General features: G+C 37.4%; 1 protein-coding gene across 17 annotated transcripts in view; it reads right to left on the bottom strand.

Annotated features, from left to right (window-relative positions):
• Window positions 1-23,626, bottom strand: part of BBX (BBX high mobility group box domain containing) — a 312,533-nt gene that overhangs the window by 47,897 nt on the left and 241,010 nt on the right. For 16 of the 17 annotated variants that reach the window (XM_037835075.1, XM_037835081.1, XM_037835063.1 and 13 more), the window contains 3 exons: window positions 21,981-22,061; window positions 17,632-17,706; window positions 787-867 (listed from right to left, as the gene is read on the bottom strand). In XM_037835075.1, the coding sequence (XP_037691003.1) occupies window positions 787-867; window positions 17,632-17,706; window positions 21,981-22,061 (237 nt within the window). The remainder of the gene's footprint in view (window positions 1-786; window positions 868-17,631; window positions 17,707-21,980; window positions 22,062-23,626) is intronic. The other variant, XM_037835094.1, reaches the window with a different exon arrangement.

Below are 23,626 nucleotides of genomic sequence, written 5' to 3'. Positions count from 1 at the left end.
AGAAAAATTAAAAGTTTAATGTAAGAGATTTGATTATCCATTTGGTACTTCCTAATTTGTTGAACCAAAAGAGAAAAACTGCTACTAAAATGTCCTGGTGCTAAAGACATTTCTTCCACATGTTCCTGGAGGCAGGAGTGGTCACAGCTTAGATGTGAAAGCCGTAGACTGTGCCCACCCTAGGAACAGTATCTTCCAGCATCCTCCTCCTCCAACCCATCCTCCCACCAAAGGAGAGCTCAGTTCCTCACAAGCTTTATGAAAGCACATTTTCTGTGTTGCAAAAAGAATGGTAACATTTTATACTCATGTCATATCAAATGCATAACCCATAGGTATTATAAAAATAGATTTTAGAACATGTCATAAGGGCTGTTTACTAAAAAAACAAAAATTAAAACATCAACCACCTGATTTAAAAGTAGAGCCTTCTAGGGATTTACAGATGCTATAAAAGAATCAGAAGAGAAGAAAATGACCTACTTCATTCTTCTGTGTATGGGCTGGATTTAATTAACCAATATGAGGGACAAAAACTGATTTTAAATACTATCTATGAGACAGATACTGCAATCTTCATAGGTAACTTTTTTTCAATGCTCAATGACTTGAGGTAGCAAAAATCCATCTTCCTAAATTAAAGGTTAACTCTCTATAATGTTGAAAAATGGACAGAACATGCTTTATGGTCAAGGTGAGATGGTTCAAATTAAGGAACACTTATGGATTAACTTTTTGTGATTTCTTTTCCCCAAATCTTGTTTCAATATATTTGTAGAAACTTGCCTCTGCCAGTTGAAAGAGTGCAGACTTCCCACAGCGTTTTATGGGCTCAGCACCACCCAACTGCGAAGTGTTTGAAGAAATCTATATTGAAAACAATCCACAAAAAGAATATTAACTGTGATACCAGAATCTTTGCTTCCTATTAATACACATTCAAGAATGTTCCTTAGTTTACTGGAATATCATTGCTCCCAGGTACCAAATAACTTCGTATTTATGTCTCATGCTTGGGATGATCATTTTGAGAACCACTTTTAGTAACTAACAATAAAAAAAATAAAAAACCAAAAAACAAACCAGGTGACTGTTTAAAGAATGCTATCTTGCATACTCCAGGTTTCAAATTTAACTTTATAACTTTAAAATGAGATATGTGTTTCCATTTCTATTTATCAAGTAATCAATTGGCCAAATATAAAAGATATATTGAATAATTTTGCAGTAAACAAAACAATTATTTAATTGTTTTTAAAGAAATATATTCAGGATCTCTGTGGAAGAGATCAAGTCAGTCAACAAAATTTTTTTGAGAATCCAATATATATGTGGCTAGGCAACATGATAGGTATTTGGAAACCTGAGAGTTTTATATAAAACACTGACTCTGGCTTTAAGAGTATTGCTCTAAAGTACACAGAAAGATTAAAAACCACAACCATGAATTGAAGTAAGTGGCACAATTAAGGACCTATGTTGTAGTAGCACATTAACATGTACACAACACTACATTGAACAGATACCCTTCTTTTGACAAACTGGCCTAAACAGTGGGTGGGCACTGACAATGAGCAGCAGTGCCCTTTCTCATTTTTTTATATGAAAACATCATTTTCAATTTCTAGCCACAGAGCTGAGAAGAACATACACTCTTAAGGATCATTATAAAGTATTCCTTTCCAGAAGTTTTGTCATCATCACAGTAGCTAGCTATGGTCTAAGCATTTTACATTCTTTGTGATTCTTAATTCTTTCTTGTTTTAAGACAGAGCTGTTTTTCAGTTCAGTTTAGGAGGCTATCCTGCCTTGTGGCTACATTTTTACAGGTGTCCCAAGTCCCACAGGGGATTCTGTAGAATTGTCAGCTCCACCAGAGACTGCTGCTGGTCGCTAGAGGGACTTCTTGTTAAGCAGAGTACCTGAAGGCTAAGGTCCCTTGGTGGAGAGTGGGTCTCCCAAGGCATGTGATATTTAACAAGTTACCAAGACCTTTACGAAGGTTCCAGTTAAGAAAATTAGGGGGACTCCTTCCTTCTAGGTAGTGTCAGTTTTAATATAGTACTTTTCTTTTCATCCCATTCTTTTCTTTAGACAGTAAACTTATGGGGATCACTCTTCTGAAGCTTGGGACATTTTCCTCCAGCTGAATTTTCACTGATAAATGCCACTTCTACCTCTTCTAGGCAAGAAGAATACAATTGCTCACCTTATCTCTAGACTAAGAGAAAACAAACACATTAATATCACTGACTCTCAGCAACTAAAGGGAATGAAGTCCTGAACATAAATGCCAGCTCCTCTGAACCAAGATTTATAATAGAAAGGACGTGACCTTTGATGCCAGACCTGGCTTCATTATTTTTTTTGCTGTGTGAACTTAGACAAATAATTAAGACTTTTAGCCTCATTTATCAAGTTTTCCAAAGAGAAACAATACCTGCCTTGTATTAATATTATGAAGATTAGATTTGATGTTTGTGAAGGGTTTAGCACAGTGCTGATGCCACATTAAGATCTTAATAAATGGTGCAGTTAATGGTACAATTACTAGTAATAATTTATCATCAACACGAATAAACACAAAGCCTTTTAATACAATTCCAAAAATTACACACTAAAATAGAATGGAATTAAAACTGCAATGTCTGAGGATCAGAATTACTAAATTTAATAATGTATAGAATATTAAATTTGTCCGATGACAGTGTGATACCTTCAAAAATTAATTAAAGACAACAAGCTTGGTAGCCCTGCATTACATAAACCCACAAGACTGTATTTTTCTACTTCTTCCACTGGCTCCCTCTGCTGTCACATTTGTTGTTATAGGTTTGGGCTCCCTGATAGGGTATAGATGGTACAAGGCTGATTTCTTGTACTACTATTCATTTCCCCTCTTCTTTTTTCTCCCTGATAGTGTTTGCCTGTTCACTATCATACATCCTGAGCCTAATGCGGTGCATGGCACATTTGAGAGGCTCAGTGAACTACTGATCAATAAATGCATAATCTCTCATCTGAGTCAATGAACAAACAGCCAAAATCAAGCTTGAGAATTGTTCCTCGCCTCTCAAAAGGAACTGCCTATGTTTAGTAAGAACGATTTCTTCATCTCTGGGAGGACTTTCACCTATTAATAGGTATAGAGCAATATTCTACACGCTCAGGTTGTAGGAAGCCTGATTTCCAAAGGTGTGTGTTGGGGAGCGGGGTAGGGGTGGAGAGAAAGAGGCACAACATATTTTAATAGTCAAGTGCTTCCAGAATTAACTAACAATAAATTAACATGAAATGGCTGAGTGGTGAGACATGCTTTCTAAAAATGCCTCTTGGCTCCTTAAAAATTGGGGGGTAAGGGTGAGGAACTGAACACATGTTCACTTCTATGGCTTGATCATTAAATTTGACTTCTCTGCAGCATTTGACATGCTGATCTTCCTTTTGGAAAACTCTTCCTGGGCTTCCATTCCTACAGGGTCCTTGTTTTCCTCCTACTTCTCTGGCTATTCCTTGTCACATTCCTTTGCTGGCTCTTTCTCCAGTGATCCCTTAAATGTTGTTTTACCTCAGGGTTTTGTCTTAGGCTTCTTTCTCTTTTCATGTTACACATTTTCTCTCAGTAGTATCATCTACATGGATGGCTTCAATTACAAGTATAGATGGTACAAGGCTGATTTGTTGTATTACTATTCATTTCCCCCATTCTTTTTTCTGTTTAAGAAACATATACATACATTCAAGTAATGACAATATAGTCATGTTTTCCAAGCAGTGGTCAGTAGCGGAAGTGAGTGTTACATTACATTCGCAGGTAGGAGGCACTAGTGGGCCACACTGCAGAGTTTATCTGTGGCTATGCTTCCACTCACCCCCCACCCCCACCCCCCAAACTGGATGGTGCCTGTCAATCTGTTAACTCCACTGTAGAACTGTTTTGGCTATTATGCCTTGTTTTGATGAACACTATTCATCCATAAAGGTTAGCAAAAGGGTGGGTATAATAGTACTTGAGGTAGAGCAAAAATTTTCAATTTGGATATTAAACTGCTAAATTTATGGCTACCTGAGGTGGGAGAGAACACCAAGGAAACAGAAGTAAAGATCAGAAGCCAGTTAGGAATGGTGGATTCAATTATGAGGGGTATCTTAAACACTGTTGCCTGCGAAGAAATGACCAATATTTGATGAATGAATAAATGAATCAAAGAACAAATAAATAACAGGAGGATGATTGTGCTTCTTTACCTTAAAAGATATAGTAATGCTTCTAATAAAACACATATTACTTTCACTGATTAGCTGCAGTGTGAGGATACGATGTTTCTAGCGAGTGTCATATTCTGTAACATATTGAGCATTCCATCATAAAAATGAATGCTCTGAATCTGGACCTGTTGCTCATATCCAACTGGGACAATACCTCAACTTTGGTGAGATATGGTTGTATTCATTATTGACAAAGCAAATATTTTACTAAGCAGCTTTACATAGTATATATATATTTTTTTCAATGCAAAGATATACTCTAGGCCTGAGAGAATATATGAACTGGTCATGGCTTTTAGACCTGTTAATGCAAGGCAACAGCTCCTTTCTGACATTATATTTGGCCATTAGTCTTCAGTAAATGAGATCTAAAAAGTGACTGATGTGGAGACAGGCGGGGCAAGATGGCAGACTGGTGAGCTGTATGTTTTAGTTACTCCTCCAGGAAAGTAGGTAAAAAGCCAGGAACTGCGTGGACTGGACACCACAGAGCAATCTGTCTTTGGGCATACTTCATACAACACTCATGAAAACGTGGAACTGCTGAGATCAGCGAAATCTGTAAGTTTTTGCGGCCAGGGGACCCGCGCCCCTCCCTGCCAGGCTCAGTCCTGGGGGAGGAGGGGCTGTCAGCTCCGGGAAGGAGAAGGGAGAACTGCAGTGGCTGCTCTTATCGGAAACTCATTCTACTGATTCAAACTCCAACCATAGATAGACTGAGACCAGACACCAGAGACTCTGAGAGCAGCCAGCCCAGCAGAGAGGAGACAAGCATAGAAAAAAAACAACACGAAAAACTCCAAAATAAAAGCAGAGGATTTTTGGAGTTCTGGTGAACACAGAAAGGGGAAGGGCGGAGCTCAGGCCTTGAGGCGCATATGCAAATCCTGAAGCAAAGCTGATCTCTCTGCCCTGTGGACCTTTCCTTAATGGCCCTGGGTGCTTTGTCTATTAGCATTTCAATAACCCATTAGATCTCTGAGGAGGGCGGTTTTTTTTTTTTTTTTTTTTAAATCCTTTTTTCTTTTTCTAAAACAATTACTTTAAGAAGCCCAATACAGAAAGCTTCAAAGAATTGCAATTTGGGCACGTCAAGTCAAGAGCAGAACTAAGAGAGCTCTGAGACAAAAGGCAATAATCCAGTGGCTGAGAAAATTCACTAAACAACACAACTTCCCAAGAAAAGGGGGGTGTCCGCTCACAGCCACCATCCTGGTGGACAGGAAACACTCCTGCCCATCGCCAGCCCCATAGCCCAGAGCTGCCCCAGACAACCCAGTGTGACGGAAGTGCTTCAAATAACAGGCACACACCACAAAACTGGGCGTGGACATTAGCCTTCCCTGCAACCTCAGCTGAATGTCCCAGAGCTGGGAAGGTGGAGCAGTGTGAATTAACAAAGCCCCATTCAGCCATCATTTGAGCAGACTGGGAGCCTCCCTACACAGCCTAGCAGCCCAGAACTGCCCTGGGGGGACGGCACTCACCTGTGACATAGCACAGTCATCCCTCAACAGAGGACCCGGGGTGCACAGCCTGGAAGAGGGGCCCACTTGCAAGTCTCAGGAGCCATACGCCAATACCAAAGACTTGTGGGTCAGTGGCAGAGACAAACTGTGGCAGGACTGAACTGAAGGATTAGACTATTGCAGCAGCTTTAAAACTGTAGGATCATCAGGGAGATTTGATTGTTAGGGCCACCCCCCCTCCCCGACTGCCCAGAAACACGCCCCACATACAGGGCAGGCAACACCAACTACACATGCAAGCTTGGTACACCAATTGGGCCCCACAAGACTCACTCCCCCACTCACCAAAAAGGCTAAGCAGGGGAGAACTGGCTTGTGGAGAACAGGTGGCTCGTGGACGCCACCTGCTGGTTAGTTAGAGAAAGTGTACTCCACGAAGCTGTAGATCTGATAAATTAGAGATAAGGACTTCAATAGGTCTACAAACCCTAAAAGAACCCTATCAAGTTCAGCAAATGCCACGAGGCCAAAAACAACAGAAAATTATAAAGCATATGAAAAAACCAGACGATATGGATAATCCAAGCCCAAGCACCCAAATCAAAAGACCAGAAGAGACACAGCACCTAGAGCAGCTACTCAAAGAACTAAAGATGAACAATGAGACCATAGTACGGGATATGAAGGAAATCAAGAAGACCCTAGAAGAGCATAAAGAAGACATTGCAAGACTAAATAAAAAAATGGATGATCTTATGGAAATTAAAGAAACTGTTGACCAAATTAAAAAGATTCTGGACACTCATAGTACAAGACTAGAGGAAGTTGAACAACGAATCAGTGACCTGGAAGATGACAGAATGGAAAATGAAAGCATAAAAGAAAGAATGGGGAAAAAAATTGAAAAACTCGAAATGGACCTCAGGGATATGATAGATAATATGAAACGTCCGAATATAAGACTCATTGGTGTCCCAGAAGGGGAAGAAAAGGGTAAAGGTCTAGGAAGAGTATTCAAAGAAATTGTTGGGGAAAACTTCCCAAATCTTCTAAACAACATAAATACACAAATCATAAATGCTCAGCGAACTCCAAATAGAATAAATCCAAAAAAAAACCCACTCCGAGACATATACTGATCACACTGTCAAACACAGAAGAGAAGGAGCAAGTTCTGAAAGCAGCAAGAGAAAAGCAATTCACCACATACAAAGGAAACAGCATAAGACTAAGTAGTGACTACTCAGCAGCCACCATGGAGGCAAGAAGGCAGTGGCACGATATATTTAAAATTCTGAGAGAGAGGAATTTCCAGCCAAGAATACTTTATCCAGCAAAGCTCTCCTTCAAATTTGAGGGAGAGCTTAAATTTTTCACAGACAAAGAAATGCTGAGAGAATTTGCTAACAAGAGACCTGCCCTACTGGAGATACTAAAGGGAGCCCTACAGACAGAGAAACAAAGACAGGACAGAGAGACTTGGAGAAAGGTTCAGTACTAAAGAGATTCGGTATGGGTACAATAAACGATATTAATAGAGAGAGGGAAAAATATGGCAAACATAAACCAAAGGATAAGATGGCCGATTCAAGAAATGCCTTCACGGTTTTAACGTTGAATGTAAATGGATTAAACTCCCCAATTAAAAGATATAGATTCGCAGAATGGATCAAAAAAAATGAACCATCAATATGTTGCATACAAGAGACTCATCTTAGACACAGGGACACAAAGAAACTGAAAGTGAAAGGATGGAAAAAAATATTTCATGCAAGCTACAGCCAAAAGAAAGCAGGTGTAGCAATATTAATCTCAGATAAAATAGACTTCAAATGCAGGGATGTTTTGAGAGACAAAGAAGGCCACTACATACTAATAAAAGGGGCAATTCAGCAAGAAGAAATAACAATCGTAAATGTCTATGCACCCAATCAAGGTGCCACAAAATACATGAGAGAAACACTGGCAAAACTAAAGGAAGCAATTGATGTTTCCACAATAATTGTGGGAGACTTCAACACATCACTCTCTCCTATAGATAGATCAATCAGACAGAAGACCAATAAGGAAATTGAAAACCTAAACAATCTGATAAATGAATTAGATTTAACAGACATCTACAGGACATTACATCCCAAATCACCAGGATACACATACTTTTCTAGTGCTCACGGAACTTTCTCCAGAATAGATCATATGCTGGGACATAAAACAAGCCTCAATAAATTTAAAAAGATTGAAATTATTCAAAGCACATTCTCTGACCACAATGGAATACAATTAGAAGTCAATAACCATCAGAGACTTAGAAAATTCACAAATACCTGGAGGTTAAACAACACACTCCTAAACAATCAGTGGGTTAAAGAAGAAATAGCAAGAGAAATTGCTAAATATATAGAGACGAATGAAAATGAGAACACAACATACCAAAACCTATGGGATGCAGCAAAAGCAGTGCTAAGGGGGAAATTTATAGCACTAAACGCATATATTAAAAAGGAAGAAAGAGCCAAAATCAAAGAACTAATGGATCAACTGAAGAAGCTAGAAAATGAACAGCAAACCAATCCTAAACCAAGTACAAGAAAAGAAATAACAAGGATTAAAGCAGAAATAAATGACATAGAGAACAAAAAAACAATAGAGAGGATAAATATCACCAAAAGTTGGTTCTTTGAGAAGATCAACAAGATTGACAAGCCCCTAGCTAGACTGACAAAATCAAAAAGAGAGAAGACCCATATAAACAAAATAATGAATGAAAAAGGTGACATAACTGCAGATCCTGAAGAAATTAAAAAAATTATAAGAGGATATTATGAACAACCGTATGGCAACAAACTGGATAATGTAGAAGAAATGGACAATTTCCTGGAAACATATGAACAACCTAGACTGACCAGAGAAGAAATAGAAGACCTCAACCAACCCATCACAAGCAAAGATCCAATCAGTCATCAAAAATCTTCCCACAAATAAATGCCCAGGGCCAGATGGCTTCACAGGGGAATTCTACCAAACTTTCCAGAAAGAACTGACACCAATCTTACTCAAACTCTTTCAAAACATTGAAAAAAATGGAATACTACCTAACTCATTTTATGAAGCTAACATCAATCTAATACCAAAACCAGGCAAAGATGCTACAAAAAAGGAAAACTACCGGCCAATCTCCCTAATGAATATAGATGCAAAAATCCTCAACAAAATACTTGCAAATCGAATCCAAAGACACATTAAAAAAATCATACACCATGACCAAGTGGGGTTCATTCCAGGCATGCAAGGATGGTTCAACATAAGAAAAACAATCAATGTATTACAACACATTAAAAACTCGAAAGGGAAAAATCAATTGATCATCTCAATAGATGCTGAAAAAGCATTTGACAAAATCCAACATCCCTTTTTGATAAAAACACTTCAAAAGGTAGGAATTGAAGGAAACTTCCTCAACATGATAAAGAGCATATATGAAAAAGCCACAGCCAGCATAGTAGTCAATGGTGAGAGACTGAAAGCCTTCCCTCTAAGATCAGGAACAAGACAAGGATGCCCGCTGTCACCACTGTTATTCAACATTGTGCTGGAAGTGCTAGCCAGGGCAATCCGGCAAGACAAAGAAATAAAAGGCATCCAAATTGGAAAAGAAGAAGTAAAACTGTCATTGTTTGCAGATGATATGATCTTATATCTAGAAAACCCTGAGAAATCAACGATACACCTACTAGAGCTAATAAACAAACTTAGCAAAGTAGCGGGATACAAGGTTAATGCACATAAGTCAGTAATGTTTCTATATGCTAGAAATGAACAAACTGAAGAGACACTCAAGAAAAAGATACCATTTTCAATAGCAACTAAAAAAATCAAGTACCTAGGAATAAACTTAACCAAAGATGTAAAAGACCTATACAAAGAAAACTACATAACTCTACTAAAAGAAATAGAAGGGGACCTTAAAAGATGGAAAAATATTCCATGTTCATGGATAGGAAGGCTAAATGTCATTAAGATGTCAATTCTACCCAAACTCATCTACAGATTCAATGCAATCCCAATCAAAATTCCAACAACCTACTTTGCAGACTTGGAAAAGCTAGTTATCAAATTTATTTGGAAAGGGAAGATGCCTTGAATTGCTAAAGACACTCTAAAAAAGAAAAACGAAGTGGGAGGACTTACACTCCCTGACTTTGAAGCTTATTATAAAGCCACAGTTGCCAAAACAGCATGGTACTGGCACAAAGATAGACATATAGATCAATGGAATCGAATTGAGAATTCAGAGATAGACCCTCAGATCTATGGCCGACTGATCTTTGATAAGGCCCCCAAAGTCACCGAACTGAGCCATAACGGTCTTTTCAACAAATGGGGCTGGGAGAGTTGCATATCCATATCCAAAAGAATGAAAGAGGACCCCTACCTCACCCCCTACACAAAAATTAACTCAAAATGGACCAAAGATCTCAATATAAAAGAAAGTACCATAAAACTCCTAGAAGATAATGTAGGAAAACATCTTCAAGACCTTGTATTAGGAGGCCACTTCCTAGACTTTACACCCAAAGCACAAGCAACAAAAGAGAAAATAGATAAATGGGAACTCCTCAAGCTTAGAAGTTTCTGCACCTCAAAGGAATTTCTCAAAAAGGTAAAGAGGCAGCCAACTCAATGGGAAAAAATTTTTGGAAACCATGTATCTGACAAAAGACTGATATCTTGCATATACAAAGAAATCCTACAACTCAATGACAACAGTACAGACAGCCCAATTATGAAATGGGCAAAAGATATGAAAAGACAGTTCTCTGAAGAGGAAATACAAATGGCCAAGAAACACATGAAAAAATGTTCAGCTTCACTAGCTATTAGAGAGATGCAAATTAAGACCACAATGAGATACCATTTAACACCGGTTAGAATGGCTGCCATTAAACAAACAGGAAACTACAAATGCTGGAGGGGATGTGGAGAAATTGGAACTCTTATTCATTGTTGGTGGGACTGTATAATGGTTCAGCCACTCTGGAAGTCAGTCTGGCAGTTCCTTAGAAAACTAGATATAGAGCTACCATTCGATCCAGCGATTGCACTTCTCGGTATATACCCGGAAGATAGGAAAGCAGTGACACGAACAGATATCTGCACGCCAATGTTCATAGCAGCATTATTCACAATTGCCAAGAGATGGAAACAACCCAAATGTCCTTCAACAGATGAGTGGATAAATAAAATGTGGTATATACACACGATGGAATACTACGCGGCAGTAAGAAGGAACGATCTGGTGAAACATATGACAACATGGATGAACCTTGAAGACATAATGCTGAGCGAAATAAGCCAGGCACAAAAAGAGAAATATTATATGCTACCACTAATGTGAACTTTGAAAAATGTAAAACAAATGGTTTATAATGTAGAATGTAGGGGAACTAGCAGTAGAGAGCAATTAAGGAAGGGGGAACAATAATCCAAGAAGAACAGATAAGCTATTTAACGTTCTGGGGATGCCCAGAAATGACTATGGTCTGTTAATTTCTGATGGATGTAGTAGGAACAAGTTCACTGAAATGTTGCTATATTATGTAACTTTCTTGGGGTAAAGTAGGAACATGTTGGAAGTTAAGCAGTTATCTTAGGTTAGTTGTCTTTTTCTTACTCCCTTGCTATGGTCTCTTTGAAATGCTCTTTTATTGTATGTTTGTTTTCTTTTAACTTTTTTTTTCATACAGGTGATTTGAAAAAAGAAGGGAAAGTTAAAAAAAAAAAAAAAAAAAAAAAAAAAAAAAAGAAAAAAGACAAACAAGGGAAAAAAAAAAAAAAAAAAAAAAAAAGATGTAGTGCCCCCTTGAGGAGCCTGTGGAGAATGCAGGGGTATTCGCCTACCCCACCTCCATGGTTGCTAACATGACCACAGACATAGGGGACTGGTGGTTTGATGGGTTGAGCCCTCTACCATAAGTTTTACCCTTGGGAAGACGGTTGCTGCAAAGGAGAGGCTAGGCCTCCCTGTATTTGTGCCTAAGAGTCTCCTCCTGAATGCCTCTTTGTTGCTCAGATGTGGCCCTCTCTCTCTGGCTAAGCCAACTTGAAAGGTGAAATCACTGCCCTCCCCCCTACGTGGGATCAGACACCCAGGGAAGTGAATCTCCCTGGCAACGTGGAATATGACTCCCAGGGAGGAATGTAGACCTGGCACCGTGGGACGGAGAACATCTTCTTGACCAAAAGGGGGATGTGAAAGGAAATGAAATAAGCTTCAGTGGCAGAGAGATTCCAAAAGGAGCCGAGAGGTCACTCTGGTGGGCACTCTTATGCACACTTTAGACAACCCTTTTTAGGTTCTAAAGAATTGGGGTAGCTGGTGGTGGATACCTGAAACTATCAAACTACAACCCAGAACCCATGAATCTCGAAGACAGTTGTATAAAAATGTAGCTTATGAGGGGTGACAATGGGATTGGGAAAGCCATAAGGACCAAACACCACTTTGTCTAGTTTATGGATGGATGTGTAGAAAAGTAGGGGAAGGAAACAAACAGACAAAGGTACCCAGTGTTCTTTTTTACTTCAATTGCTCTTTTTCACTCTAATTATTATTCTTGTTATTTTTGTGTGTGTGCTAATGAAGGTGTCAGGGATTGATTTAGGTGATGAATGTACAACTATGTAATGGTACTGTAAACAATCGAAAGTACAATTTGTTTTGTATGACTGCGTGGTATGTGAATATATCTCAATAAAATGATGATTAAAAAAAAAAATAATAATTAAAAAAAAAAAAAAAAAAAAAAAAAAAAATGCAGACCTCAAAACCAATTTTTATAGCAGGTGTTAAAATCACTAATCTGTTGATCTTGACTTTTACATTTCTTCAAACTCAAGAAACACCTCTCATCTGGTGCCTGACTTCAGAGCTATTCACATGCATGTAAAATAAGGAAATTTGCATAACTGTAGACATAGAAAACAGCCTTTTATATTCCAAATAATTTCTAGAAATTTGGCTCTTGCCAAGATTATGCTTAGATCAAGTAGGAAACTTATGATTCACAATCAGCAGCCTCCTTCCCCAGGAACTGATAATGGCCCCTAAGTGCATTCAGTGCCACCCAGAAACTGTCAACTAAGGCCCCCTGAAAAGCTGCAACTGTATCTGAGTATGCATAGCAGAAGTCAGGCATTTTGCCTGCTCAGAATCATGGCACTACACTCTGTTAGGAGACCAAGTCTTCTATTCCCGCTCCATGCTATCCCCCCACACAAGGAAAAAAAAAAAAAAAAAAAAAAAAAAAAAAAAAGAAGGGAAAGTTAAAAAAAAAAAAAGAAAGAAAAAAGACAAACAAGGAAAAAAAAAAAAAAGATGTAGTGCCCCCTTGAGGAGCCTGTGGAGAAGGCAGGGGTATTCGCCTACCCCACCTCCATGGTTGCTAACATGACCACAGACATAGGGGACTGGTGGTTTGATGGGTTGAGCCCTCTACCATAAGTTTTACCCTTGGGAAGACGGTTGCTGCAAAGGAGAGGCTAGGCCTCCCTGTATTTGTGCCTAAGAGTCTCCTCCTGAATGCCTCTTTGTTGCTCAGATGTGGCCCTCTCTCTCTGGCTAAGCCAACTTGAAAGGTGAAATCACTGCCCTCCCCCCTACATGGGATCAGACACCCAGGGAAGTGAATCTCCCTGGCAACGTGGAATATGACTCCCGGGTAGGAATGTAGACCTGGCATCGTGGGACGGAGAACATCTTCTTGACCAAAAGGGGGATGTGAAAGGAAATGAAATAAGCTTTAGTAGCAGAGACATTCCAAAAGGAGCCGAGAGGTCACTCTGGTGGGCACTCTTATGCACACTTTAGACAACCCTTTTTAGGTTCTAAAGAATTGGGGTAGCTGTTGGTGGATACCTGAAAGTATCAAACTACAACCCAGAACCCATGAATCTCGAAGACAGTTGCATAAAAATGTAGCTTATGAGGGGTGACAATGGGATTGGGAAAGCCATAAGGACCACACTCCACTTTGTCTAGTTTATGGATGGATGAGTAGAAAAATAGGGGAAGGAAACAAACAGACAAAGGTACCCAGTGTTCTTTTTTACTTCAATTGCTCTTTTTCACTCTAATTATTATTCTTGTTATTTTTGTGTGTGTGCTAATGAAGGTGTCAGGGATGGATTTAGGTGATGAATGTACAACTATGTAATGGTACTGTAAACAATCGAAAGTACAATTTGTTTTGTATGACTGCGTGGTATGTGAATATATCTCAATAAAATGATGATTAAAAAAATAAAAAATAAACAAACAAACAAAAAAAAAGTGACTGATGTGTCACTCTACCTGTAACAAAAAAGCAGATAGGAAACTCATTTTTATAGCTTAATGGATCAGAGCTTGGAAGAGTGGAGCAAAGGCTCTTCAGACAGCAAGGCTGAATCTGGATGAATTGTGGATGACAAAATGGAATGAAAGACAGGCTGAAATGGGTGGAAAGAGTCACTGTACTCTATTTTTTTCTAGATCTCGTAAAACAGACATTTTTCTCCTTTAAATGTAAACATTCACGAGGAACCTATAAACAAAATGTGCCTTATTCAGTTTCATGGTTCCATAGGTTAACTTCAAAAGGCTTTAAAACAATCAAATTTGGTTAAGAAGAAAAATATTGTTTCCTGCTAGCAAAGCAGAGACCTAGGACTCGATGGGAAAGAAAAACCATTTCTGGCTTAAAGAATTGCCCAGGGCTTCGTGTTTTTAAAAAAGCATGTTTCTAGGATAATATTGCATGATAAATGACCCATTTCCAAGAGAAGATCTATGTAATTTCTTCCTAGAGTTACTTGAGTTTGTAAGTTAAATTAGTAGGAATGGTCTCTTAAGAATTTTGTATTCCTGATCTTAACAAGGTTAAACACTCTTAGAGTAAATTGTTTTTTAAATTACATAAACACCCAATTTTCTCTAAGTGTATACACAATATGAACCAAGGGATCCTTCTGAAAAGGGATGGGAGTATAAAGTAGTCCACTGGGTAATTTTCTATTAAATACCCATCCCATCTCCTACTTTCATCCTTCCCTTAAGAGGTTCTAGAAATATTAGCAATTGATTTAATGATACATTTTTTTCATAATTTGTGGTCAGATATATAAACTACATAGCAATGGTTCTCAAAGTGTAATTCTCTAACAGGAAACTTTTTGTAAATGCAAATTCTCAACCCTACCCCAGACTTAATGAATCAGAAGCTCTCAGGGATGGGGCCTAGCACTCTGTGTTTGAACAAGCCCTACAGGTGACTTACACGTATTTTAAAGTTTGAGAAGTTCTGCTATAGGCTAAGAAGAATAATTTCAAGAATTTTCGTGTTTTTTTTAAAAGGTGATGGATGTATGCTGAAATAAATAAAGAGGGCTTTAGGGATATGATAACAGCAACCATAGTCAATTCTAAGCCAATTCTATTTGTACTGCAATATATATGCTCACAGATTTTAGCAGATAATTTTACTAGTTCATTTAGTTAACTCTTGTTTAGCCTTGAATAAACTAGATCAGTATTGAGCAATTTAGTCAGATCATAAGATGTTAGAGATTGAACCTTACGGTTCTTTTCGGTCAGATGAAGAAAGTGAACAAAAGGCTATATATTTTTAGAGAACCATTTATAACACAAATAATCAAATATATAATAGTATGCTTAATTTCCTTGGGAATTAAAAGAGCTATATTATCAATCTATGCAAAATATAACTAGGAAAAATATACAGTTGGGAGGGGAACTGCATTGATTCCAGGGTAAAAGAGAAATTATATTTCTGACATTATTCATTTTATTGTGGTTTTTCCATCATGTATGCCTTCCTCTGTTACAATAAGTTACAATGCCTTTAAATATACTGGCAATGTCCTCAAATTAACACCCCTCTAGCCCCACTCCAGCTTCCTCAAATCTTACATATGCTCCAGGGTAAGACCAAAAGCCCCCAGGAGATGAGTGCCACTGAACAGAGGAGGTGACATCTGAAATGTTTCCCTGTGCAATTCTCTCCTAAGTAAGAAGAGTTCTTTTCTTCTTAGAAAAAAGCTCAGTAAAATTGAGAGGCAAAGATCAAGTCTTTTTGTGTTTTGAGGTGGCTGTGTAATGAGTGACACGGACAAATTAGTTTAAGAGAGGCATGGGAGCTCATTCTTCAGAATCACAGGACAGTGGCTATTTCAACACCAAACTGTCCTCTCAGAGCCGCCACAGGGCTTTGGGAGCAACTAATAAATCTAATGACGGAATCTCTTAAATAACATTTAATCACACTCTGAGTGGGGATACTGTTAGAAATGCACCAGCACCAGATGAGGTATCCAACACTGACATTTTAAATTAAGTTAAATATTCTTGGCAGTTGATGCATATGTAAATATCAGGTGTGTCAAAGACAAGCCACTACTTTTCTGACTTTCATGCTACAGAGAGCAGAATTTAATCAAACAGAATACATAGCAAATAAACTGTTTTGAAGGAGATGTTTCTGAACAGTTGGATGGGATTAGTTCAGTTTAATCACCATGCCAATTTTTTTTTAAATTCTTGAAAAAAAAGTATTAGTATCAAATGGGCATCAACAAATGGAGGAAAGCAAGGAAGCATAAAACAAAACTACTTCCCCCAGACAGTGAAAATAACAGACTGTTTATCATAATGGAAAATTATAATAACACCTTAATTATTCAGATTCATCAAGCAAATTGTTTTTTGAAATGATAACATGATATGATATTTTTGTTACCAGTTTTATAGAATAGCCTCAATGGCTAAAGCAAATACTGTGGCACAGAAGTCTAGACAAACAGGTCAACTAAGGGTATAAAGCCATCGTGGTTGATAACAAGTGTCCCAAGAGGAAGCAGCATTTCTTTTTTTAAATCTAAGAGTTGAAAATAATTTTTTTTTCTTATTTTCAAAATAAGATGCTGGGTTTTCTTCTGCCAAAAGGATATCATTTTACATTTAATTTTTGCAGCACTTTTTATTCAAATGAATCAAAGTGATTCAATATATCAATATTAAACAGAACAATCCTGCTTATCATTTTCTCTCACCCCGCAAAAATTGCTTAGTTTATCATGTATGTTTTTTAATTAATAAAGAAGAAAAGAAAGAGGAAAGGCACCTTATTTTTATCAACTATACACATTTTATTATTTGTCATATAGCGTTTATTAGAAATGAACATACGATTAAGGCCACGGTTTTTGTGGCAAAATCAAATATCCGATTTGCCTCCTCACCATACCAACCAAGAAAATGCTTTCTGGTGCATTTTTTCTATCTGGTTGACAAACCAAAGAAATCTAAGATTACAAGAGTTTACCTGATCTAAGTAAGCCTAGGATTAAAAACTAATACAAGTACTAGCCGAAGCCACATCACATCAAAAACTAGGCACTGATGATTTAACAGGACGCATTCATCAACGCATTTGCTGTTAAGAGAATTACATAGATTACAACATCTAATTTCACTATTGGAAAAATTTAATAAATCAGAATCCTTTGGCCTTCATGTTGACAGCATTTCAAGCTGTTAAAATAAATTAAAAACAAGGTAAAATGATACAAATGAATTACTGGTACTGGTCTATTCTGAATGAACTCTTTAATGAATGCTTATAAAATGGTTATAAAATCTGGACCTGATTTGACTATGATTATACCAAAGGCAGCAAACAACAATAAATATCCTGTTAACGTGTATCATGTTAAGAGACAGCAGGCAAGCCTAAAGTTCAACATACATTATTAAAACTCTATTTCAATATTTCCTGAGCCCAACAAGTTTTCTGAGCCCAATAAACATTAAAAAATAAAATAAAATAAAAGGTCATACCTCTGCAAACTGAAACAAGGCTGATGACTGACACTGTTTTGTAGGAGCATCGGGGTGGGACGTACTTGAAGATATCTGAAAGAGAACAAGTAATTCTTAACACACAAGGACATTTTCCCGTATCAGATTATTAGATCCTGACATATATTTCCACTGTAGACACTGACAAAGATTAAGACATGAGTCATCACCCTCAATTCCTTTTAGAAGAACAATATAAAGGGTAAAGGAAGACAAAGCCATGTTTCTAAAAACAGATGATTAGAAAGAACAAAAAGACTGAGTCTGGCTCTTTTGTCATGATCCTTGAAAGGGTTATCAGGTATGTATCAAACAATGGGTTGAGGAGAACTGTTGAGATGAAATTCCTTATTTCAATTAATTACAAAAAATGTATTATCAAAAGCTGGAAGCTGCAAGTAAAATCAGTCATTTTTCCTCTTTCTTAAATCATTCCCCATAAGCTGTTCTCTACATAGAGGCATCTGTGAAAAAGCATTGGAAAAGCATATCCAGATATGGGTCAGAGCATCTGGGATTGAATCTTAGCTCTGCAATGTACCAGCTAAATGACCTTGGGCAGCTCACTTAACCTTTCTGAGACTTATTTTTCACAAATGTAAATTGATGATAATGATGATAATCCCCATTTCACAGGATTGTGGTGAGAAGAAAATAAGCCATTATATACAAAGTTTGGCATGGAATCAGAACTTAATAATTGTTCTCTGAATGTGAATAGCATTTTTCTCTTTTATAACACCATGTCTCCCTTTATTGAACACACACGCACACACTTTAGTTGCCCTGACGGTGGATACAGGATTCTGTCACATCACACTTACTCAACTAGGAGATCTTGTGTTTCCACTTCATAATTATGGTGCCCTTATCAAAAGTTTGCACTGAGGGACATATGAAATGCTTTTCAAGAACTTTTTGAGAGCAAGGTCAATTATTTATTTTGGTTCCAAAATGAGCAAAGCTTCTATCCATCTAAAAAACTGGGTGAAAGTTGAGTCAAGAGAGCAGAAAGTCCAGGCAGTATCACTTCACCACATTCTTATTCCCAGTCTTTCTCTTTTAACTGCTCACCAGCTGAATCAAAAGGTCCTTACTAAGCAATGAATGCAACTTAATCCTAACTCTTTAATCACAGAAATCATTTTTTCATCTTAACTAAAGTTAGTCAGAAAAACTACTGGACCAGTGGTGATACAATATCAAAATGACATTTTGGGATGAGAAACAATTAGTAGAGATACTGACTGAATTACTGATTTTATTCATTGCTGAAGCTATTAGGAGAAGTTTTATTCCGCTATATATATGAATAAACAGATTACAACTTATACATAGTAGCAAAAAAATGAAAGGAAGAAAAAATCCCTTGAAGATCTTAGTGAACAAACTAAATATAAGCAAACTTTGAATGAATAAGATTTAATCAAGCGTTTTGAAGACACTCGAGTATGAAACTGTGTAACTCTTCTCAGTCAATCCATGAAATCTGCCATTTCAAATGACCACCATTTGCAAGCCTGACAGATGGCCAATGAGTCTACAAGGATTTCCTGAAGTCCTGGGAATTATAAACTGGGTAGGTCTTACTTCATATATTACTTTTCATTCCTATCAAGCCTCTATAAAAGTTAGAGAAAATAAACAGTTTATATGTAAGGGGAAATGCCTAGCCTAGAATATATTTCTTCAAGGATTGTATTAGAAAATGAATGAAATAGAACCAGTGGCATAATTATCTACATTTTTGAAAAGCATTTCACAAGTCCTAATGAAAAGATTTTTTAAATAAATTAAGAATAAATTCAAGTAAATGACAGGAATAGGGAGATGCTAGAAAAGTATTACATTTAGGGACCCCTTAAAAAAGTAGTAGTGTCAGGGATCTCTTTGGAATCTTAGATATATTGGAGAACCCACAAAAATGCACAAATGCCAAAACATCCAAAATTTCATCTGAAATTTTAGATATTTCATTAGATTTTTATGGGTTCAAGGATCACTGGGTAAGTATCTCTGCATTCAAAGCTGGAAGCAGAATAATTTATGTCTATAACTGCTGTCAAAAAGGGAGTGCAGAATAAATTGTCTATTACATTAAATTCTTGAGAAAGCAATATACAAAACAACTGGAATTCACGGCAGATCTTAAATGGAGGCAAAAGAGAAGTGGAAGTAAAGAGCATCATGGGAGCAAATATATATTACAATATTTTGGTGATATGAGCAAGCACTTAAGCATATTATAAGCAATGTCTAAAAGGAATAGCCAAATGTGCCAGCGGGCAAAGTAGCTTTGCAAAACATTCAGAACCACTGGGAAGGACACAAGAAGGGAAAAAAATCTGAAACTAAAAATAGACTTCTGTACCAAACCATAATATTATGGGCAAACATGAGGAAGGTCTGATGAAAGTCAATTCAAATGATTAAAAGAAGAGCAGGCAGTTTAAAGCTTAGAAAATATTAATCAATGATGGCTTCATATTTAGTTCTAGGGAAAAGGAAGATATTTTGGGAAGCAGTTCTAACCTTTAGACTTGATATCAAGGATAATATGCTTTTGTGCTGCATCATTTCTTTGAACCTATGTCAGAGATATAGTGAGCCGAACAAATCTGACATAAGACATTGAAATCAAAAGGAATACATAGCCAACAACTATGAGCTGATTCTGTCTTCCGACTTACCAAATCACACCTGATAAATGACTAAAGTTCTAACAATAATTCAGTTATATTCTTAACCTCACTATCCACAAATAAAAATTAGTGAAGCTTAAGTGTAATAATACTTAGTATGACTAAATAATTTCTATAAACATATAGTTCTTCGTTAATGAAGAGACTCTGAAGTTCCAAAGTATCTGTGCCAGTTTGAATGTATTATGTCCCCCAGAAAAAGCCATATTCTTTGATGCAATCTTGTGGGGCAGACATATAAATGGGGATTAAGTTGGAACCTTTGGATTAGGTTGTTTGCATGGAAATGTGCCCCACCCAACTGTAGGTGATAACTCTGATGAGATATTTCCATGCAGGCATGGCCCCACCCATTCAGGGTGGGCCTGGATCAGTGGAGCCATATTAATGAGCTGACAAACAGAAGGAACTCAGTGCACCTGAGGGTGACATTTTGAAGAGGAGCTACAGCCAAGGGGGACACTTTGAAGAAAGCACAGGAGCTGCAGATGAGAGACAGTCTGGAGACGGCCGTTGAGAGCAGACTCTTGCTCTGGAGAAGCTGAGAGAGGACGGATATCCCAAGTGCAACTAGGAGTGGCATTATTTGAGGAACTGCAGCCTAGAGAGGAACGTCCTGGGAAAAAGCCATTTTGGACACCAGCCACGTGCCTTCCCAGCTAACAGTGGTTTTCCGGACCCCATTGGCCATCCTCCAGTGAAGGTACCTGATTGCTGCTGTGTTACCTTGGACACTTTATGGCCTTGAGACTGTAACTCTTTAACCAAGTAAACCCCCTTTTATAAAAGTGAATCCATCTCTGGTGTTTTGCATTCTGGCAGCATTGGCAAACTAAAACAATATCTTTTCCAAATTTGGTTCTATTTTCTCATTTATGGTTAACTGAGCTAAGTAGAGCTTTTCATTGCTTTCAGTTACTGTCATTGACTCAAATTTTTTTTTTTTTTTTTTTTTTTTAAAATCATCATTTTATTGAGATATATTCACATACCACGCAGTCATACAAAACAAATTGTACTTTCGATTGTTTACAGTACCATTACATAGTTGTACATTCATCACCTAAATCAATCCCTGACACCTTCATTAGCACACACACAAAAATAACAAGAATAATAATTAGAGTGAAAAAGAGCAATTGAAGTAAAAAAGAACACTGGGTACCTTTGTCTGTCTGTTTCCCTCCCCTACTTTTCTACACATCCATCCATAAACTAGACAAAGTGGTGTTTGGTCCTTATGGCTTTCCCAATCCCATTGTCACCCCTCATAAGCTACATTTTTATACAACTGTCTTCGAGATTCATGGGTTCTGGGTTGTAGTTTGATAGTTTCAGGTATCCACCACCAGCTACCCCAATTCTTTAGAACCTAAACAGGGTTGTCTAAAGTGTGCATAAGAGTGCCCACCAGAGTGACCTCTCGGCTCCTTTTGGAATCTCTCTGCCACTGAAGCTTATTTCATTTCCTTTCACATCCCCCTTTTGGTCAAGAAGATGTTCTCCGTCCCACGGTGCCAGGTCTACATTCCTCCCTGGGAGTCATATTCCACGTTGCCAGGGAGATTCACTTCCCTGGGTGCATTGACTCAAATTTAAGCTCATTAAGTTATAATATATTATTACCTCAGCAAACTGAAACAATGGCGACTTTTGACGTGATTCAGGTGATTCTGAAACATCAGGCCTGCAAGTGCCCGAGGATACCTGAAAAAAGAAAGATTGCATAAGGCATCAAGGGAGTCGTTTTTGGAAGCCAACAGAAGACAAATGCCCCCTAAAACTTCCTATTTTGAGAAAAGAATGGCTGTAATTCTCCCAATTTGAGGTCAAATGGCTGTTCAACTGCTAAATAATGCCATAAAAAAGAAGAGGTGGACAGTATGATGCTGTCCTTAGAAAGGTTATTATTTATTTAATGATACTTGATCTCTTGTATACTTGTATACATACCAAAATGGGCTATCGGCCACTAAATCCAAAGAGTATCTACTTCTTTCAAGTTCTGTTTCCCCAATATTCCTTTTTACCTTGAGTACGTGAAAACACAAATGAGCCATTTGGGAAAACAAAACTAGTTTTTCAGGGTTTCCATATGTTTATATACACTCTCAGTCTTAGAAAGGTTAGTATTTACCGAAGAGAAATTTGTTTTGTAATATATATTTTCTTCTATACTATTCACTATGTTGAGTAAACATTTAATGCTTTGCTATCTTCATTACTAACAACAATAGTTACAAAAACACCATGGATTCTTTTTTAACCTAAGCTGCTACTAATCAAGTTCTTTCCCCAGGATATACATTTCCCTTATCTCAATGCTAGAAGTCACTCATATCTGCATTTGGGAGACATAATCACTTAAGAAGCCAGTTGTAATTCAAAAGTCATAGGAATCACAGAATGTTAGAAAGCGAAAGATTTCATTATTGCTCTGCTCTAACCCTCTAATAGACGAAGACACCTTCCCTTCCCTAAATCCATTAATCCCCTTATCCCTTTTCTTCATGACACCTGGCACTTATCACCACAAGACATATATTTTTGTTTACTGTCTGTCTTTTCCCAGCGACTTTGCTCAATGCGGTATCCTGCCAACAATGCCTAAGCACAATGCAGATGGATGCCTGAGAAGGATTTGTTGAATGAACTAATGAAAACTGACCAAAGGTCTTCTAAATCCCCAAAAGAGTGTGTCCCCTCTTTTTCCTAAATGAGGTTAGCGGGTCTTAGAAAAAAATGTTACCTTTCACTTCAGAAGAAATAGAAAAATAGAAAGAAGTTCAATATACTTTTTGATAACTTTTCTGACTACAAAATAAACCAAATTCACTGCTGAAAATGTGAAAAATAAGAAAAACAAAAAAAAAAGAAGAAATTATCACCTACAATATTACTTTGTAAAGGTAGCAAAGGTATTATCCTTGTTAACATTCTGTATCTATTCTTCCAGTTGTGCATGTAGATAATTTTTTAAACAAAAATGTTGATACCATATGTTATAATACAAAAATGTATTATACCATAGTTATAGAATGTTCTTTTTTTATACCTACGAATACACTAATTTTCCTGCTTTGTTAAAGAATCTTCTCCAATGTCAATTTTTTTTTTTTTTTAAATTAGAGAAGTGGGTTCACAAAACAATCATGCAGAACATAGGGGATTCCCAAACACCACCCAACCCCCAACACCTTGTATTGGTGTGGATCATTTGTTACAATTGATGATTTTTAAAATAATTGTACGTTTTTTTAACAGTAGTTATC

This window comes from Choloepus didactylus, chromosome 1 (assembly GCF_015220235.1).
Source record: "Choloepus didactylus isolate mChoDid1 chromosome 1, mChoDid1.pri, whole genome shotgun sequence".
Classification (NCBI taxonomy): Eukaryota; Metazoa; Chordata; class Mammalia; order Pilosa; family Megalonychidae; genus Choloepus; species Choloepus didactylus.
Note: the sequence above shows the minus strand (reverse complement) of the source record. Positions and strands in the feature narration are given on the sequence as shown.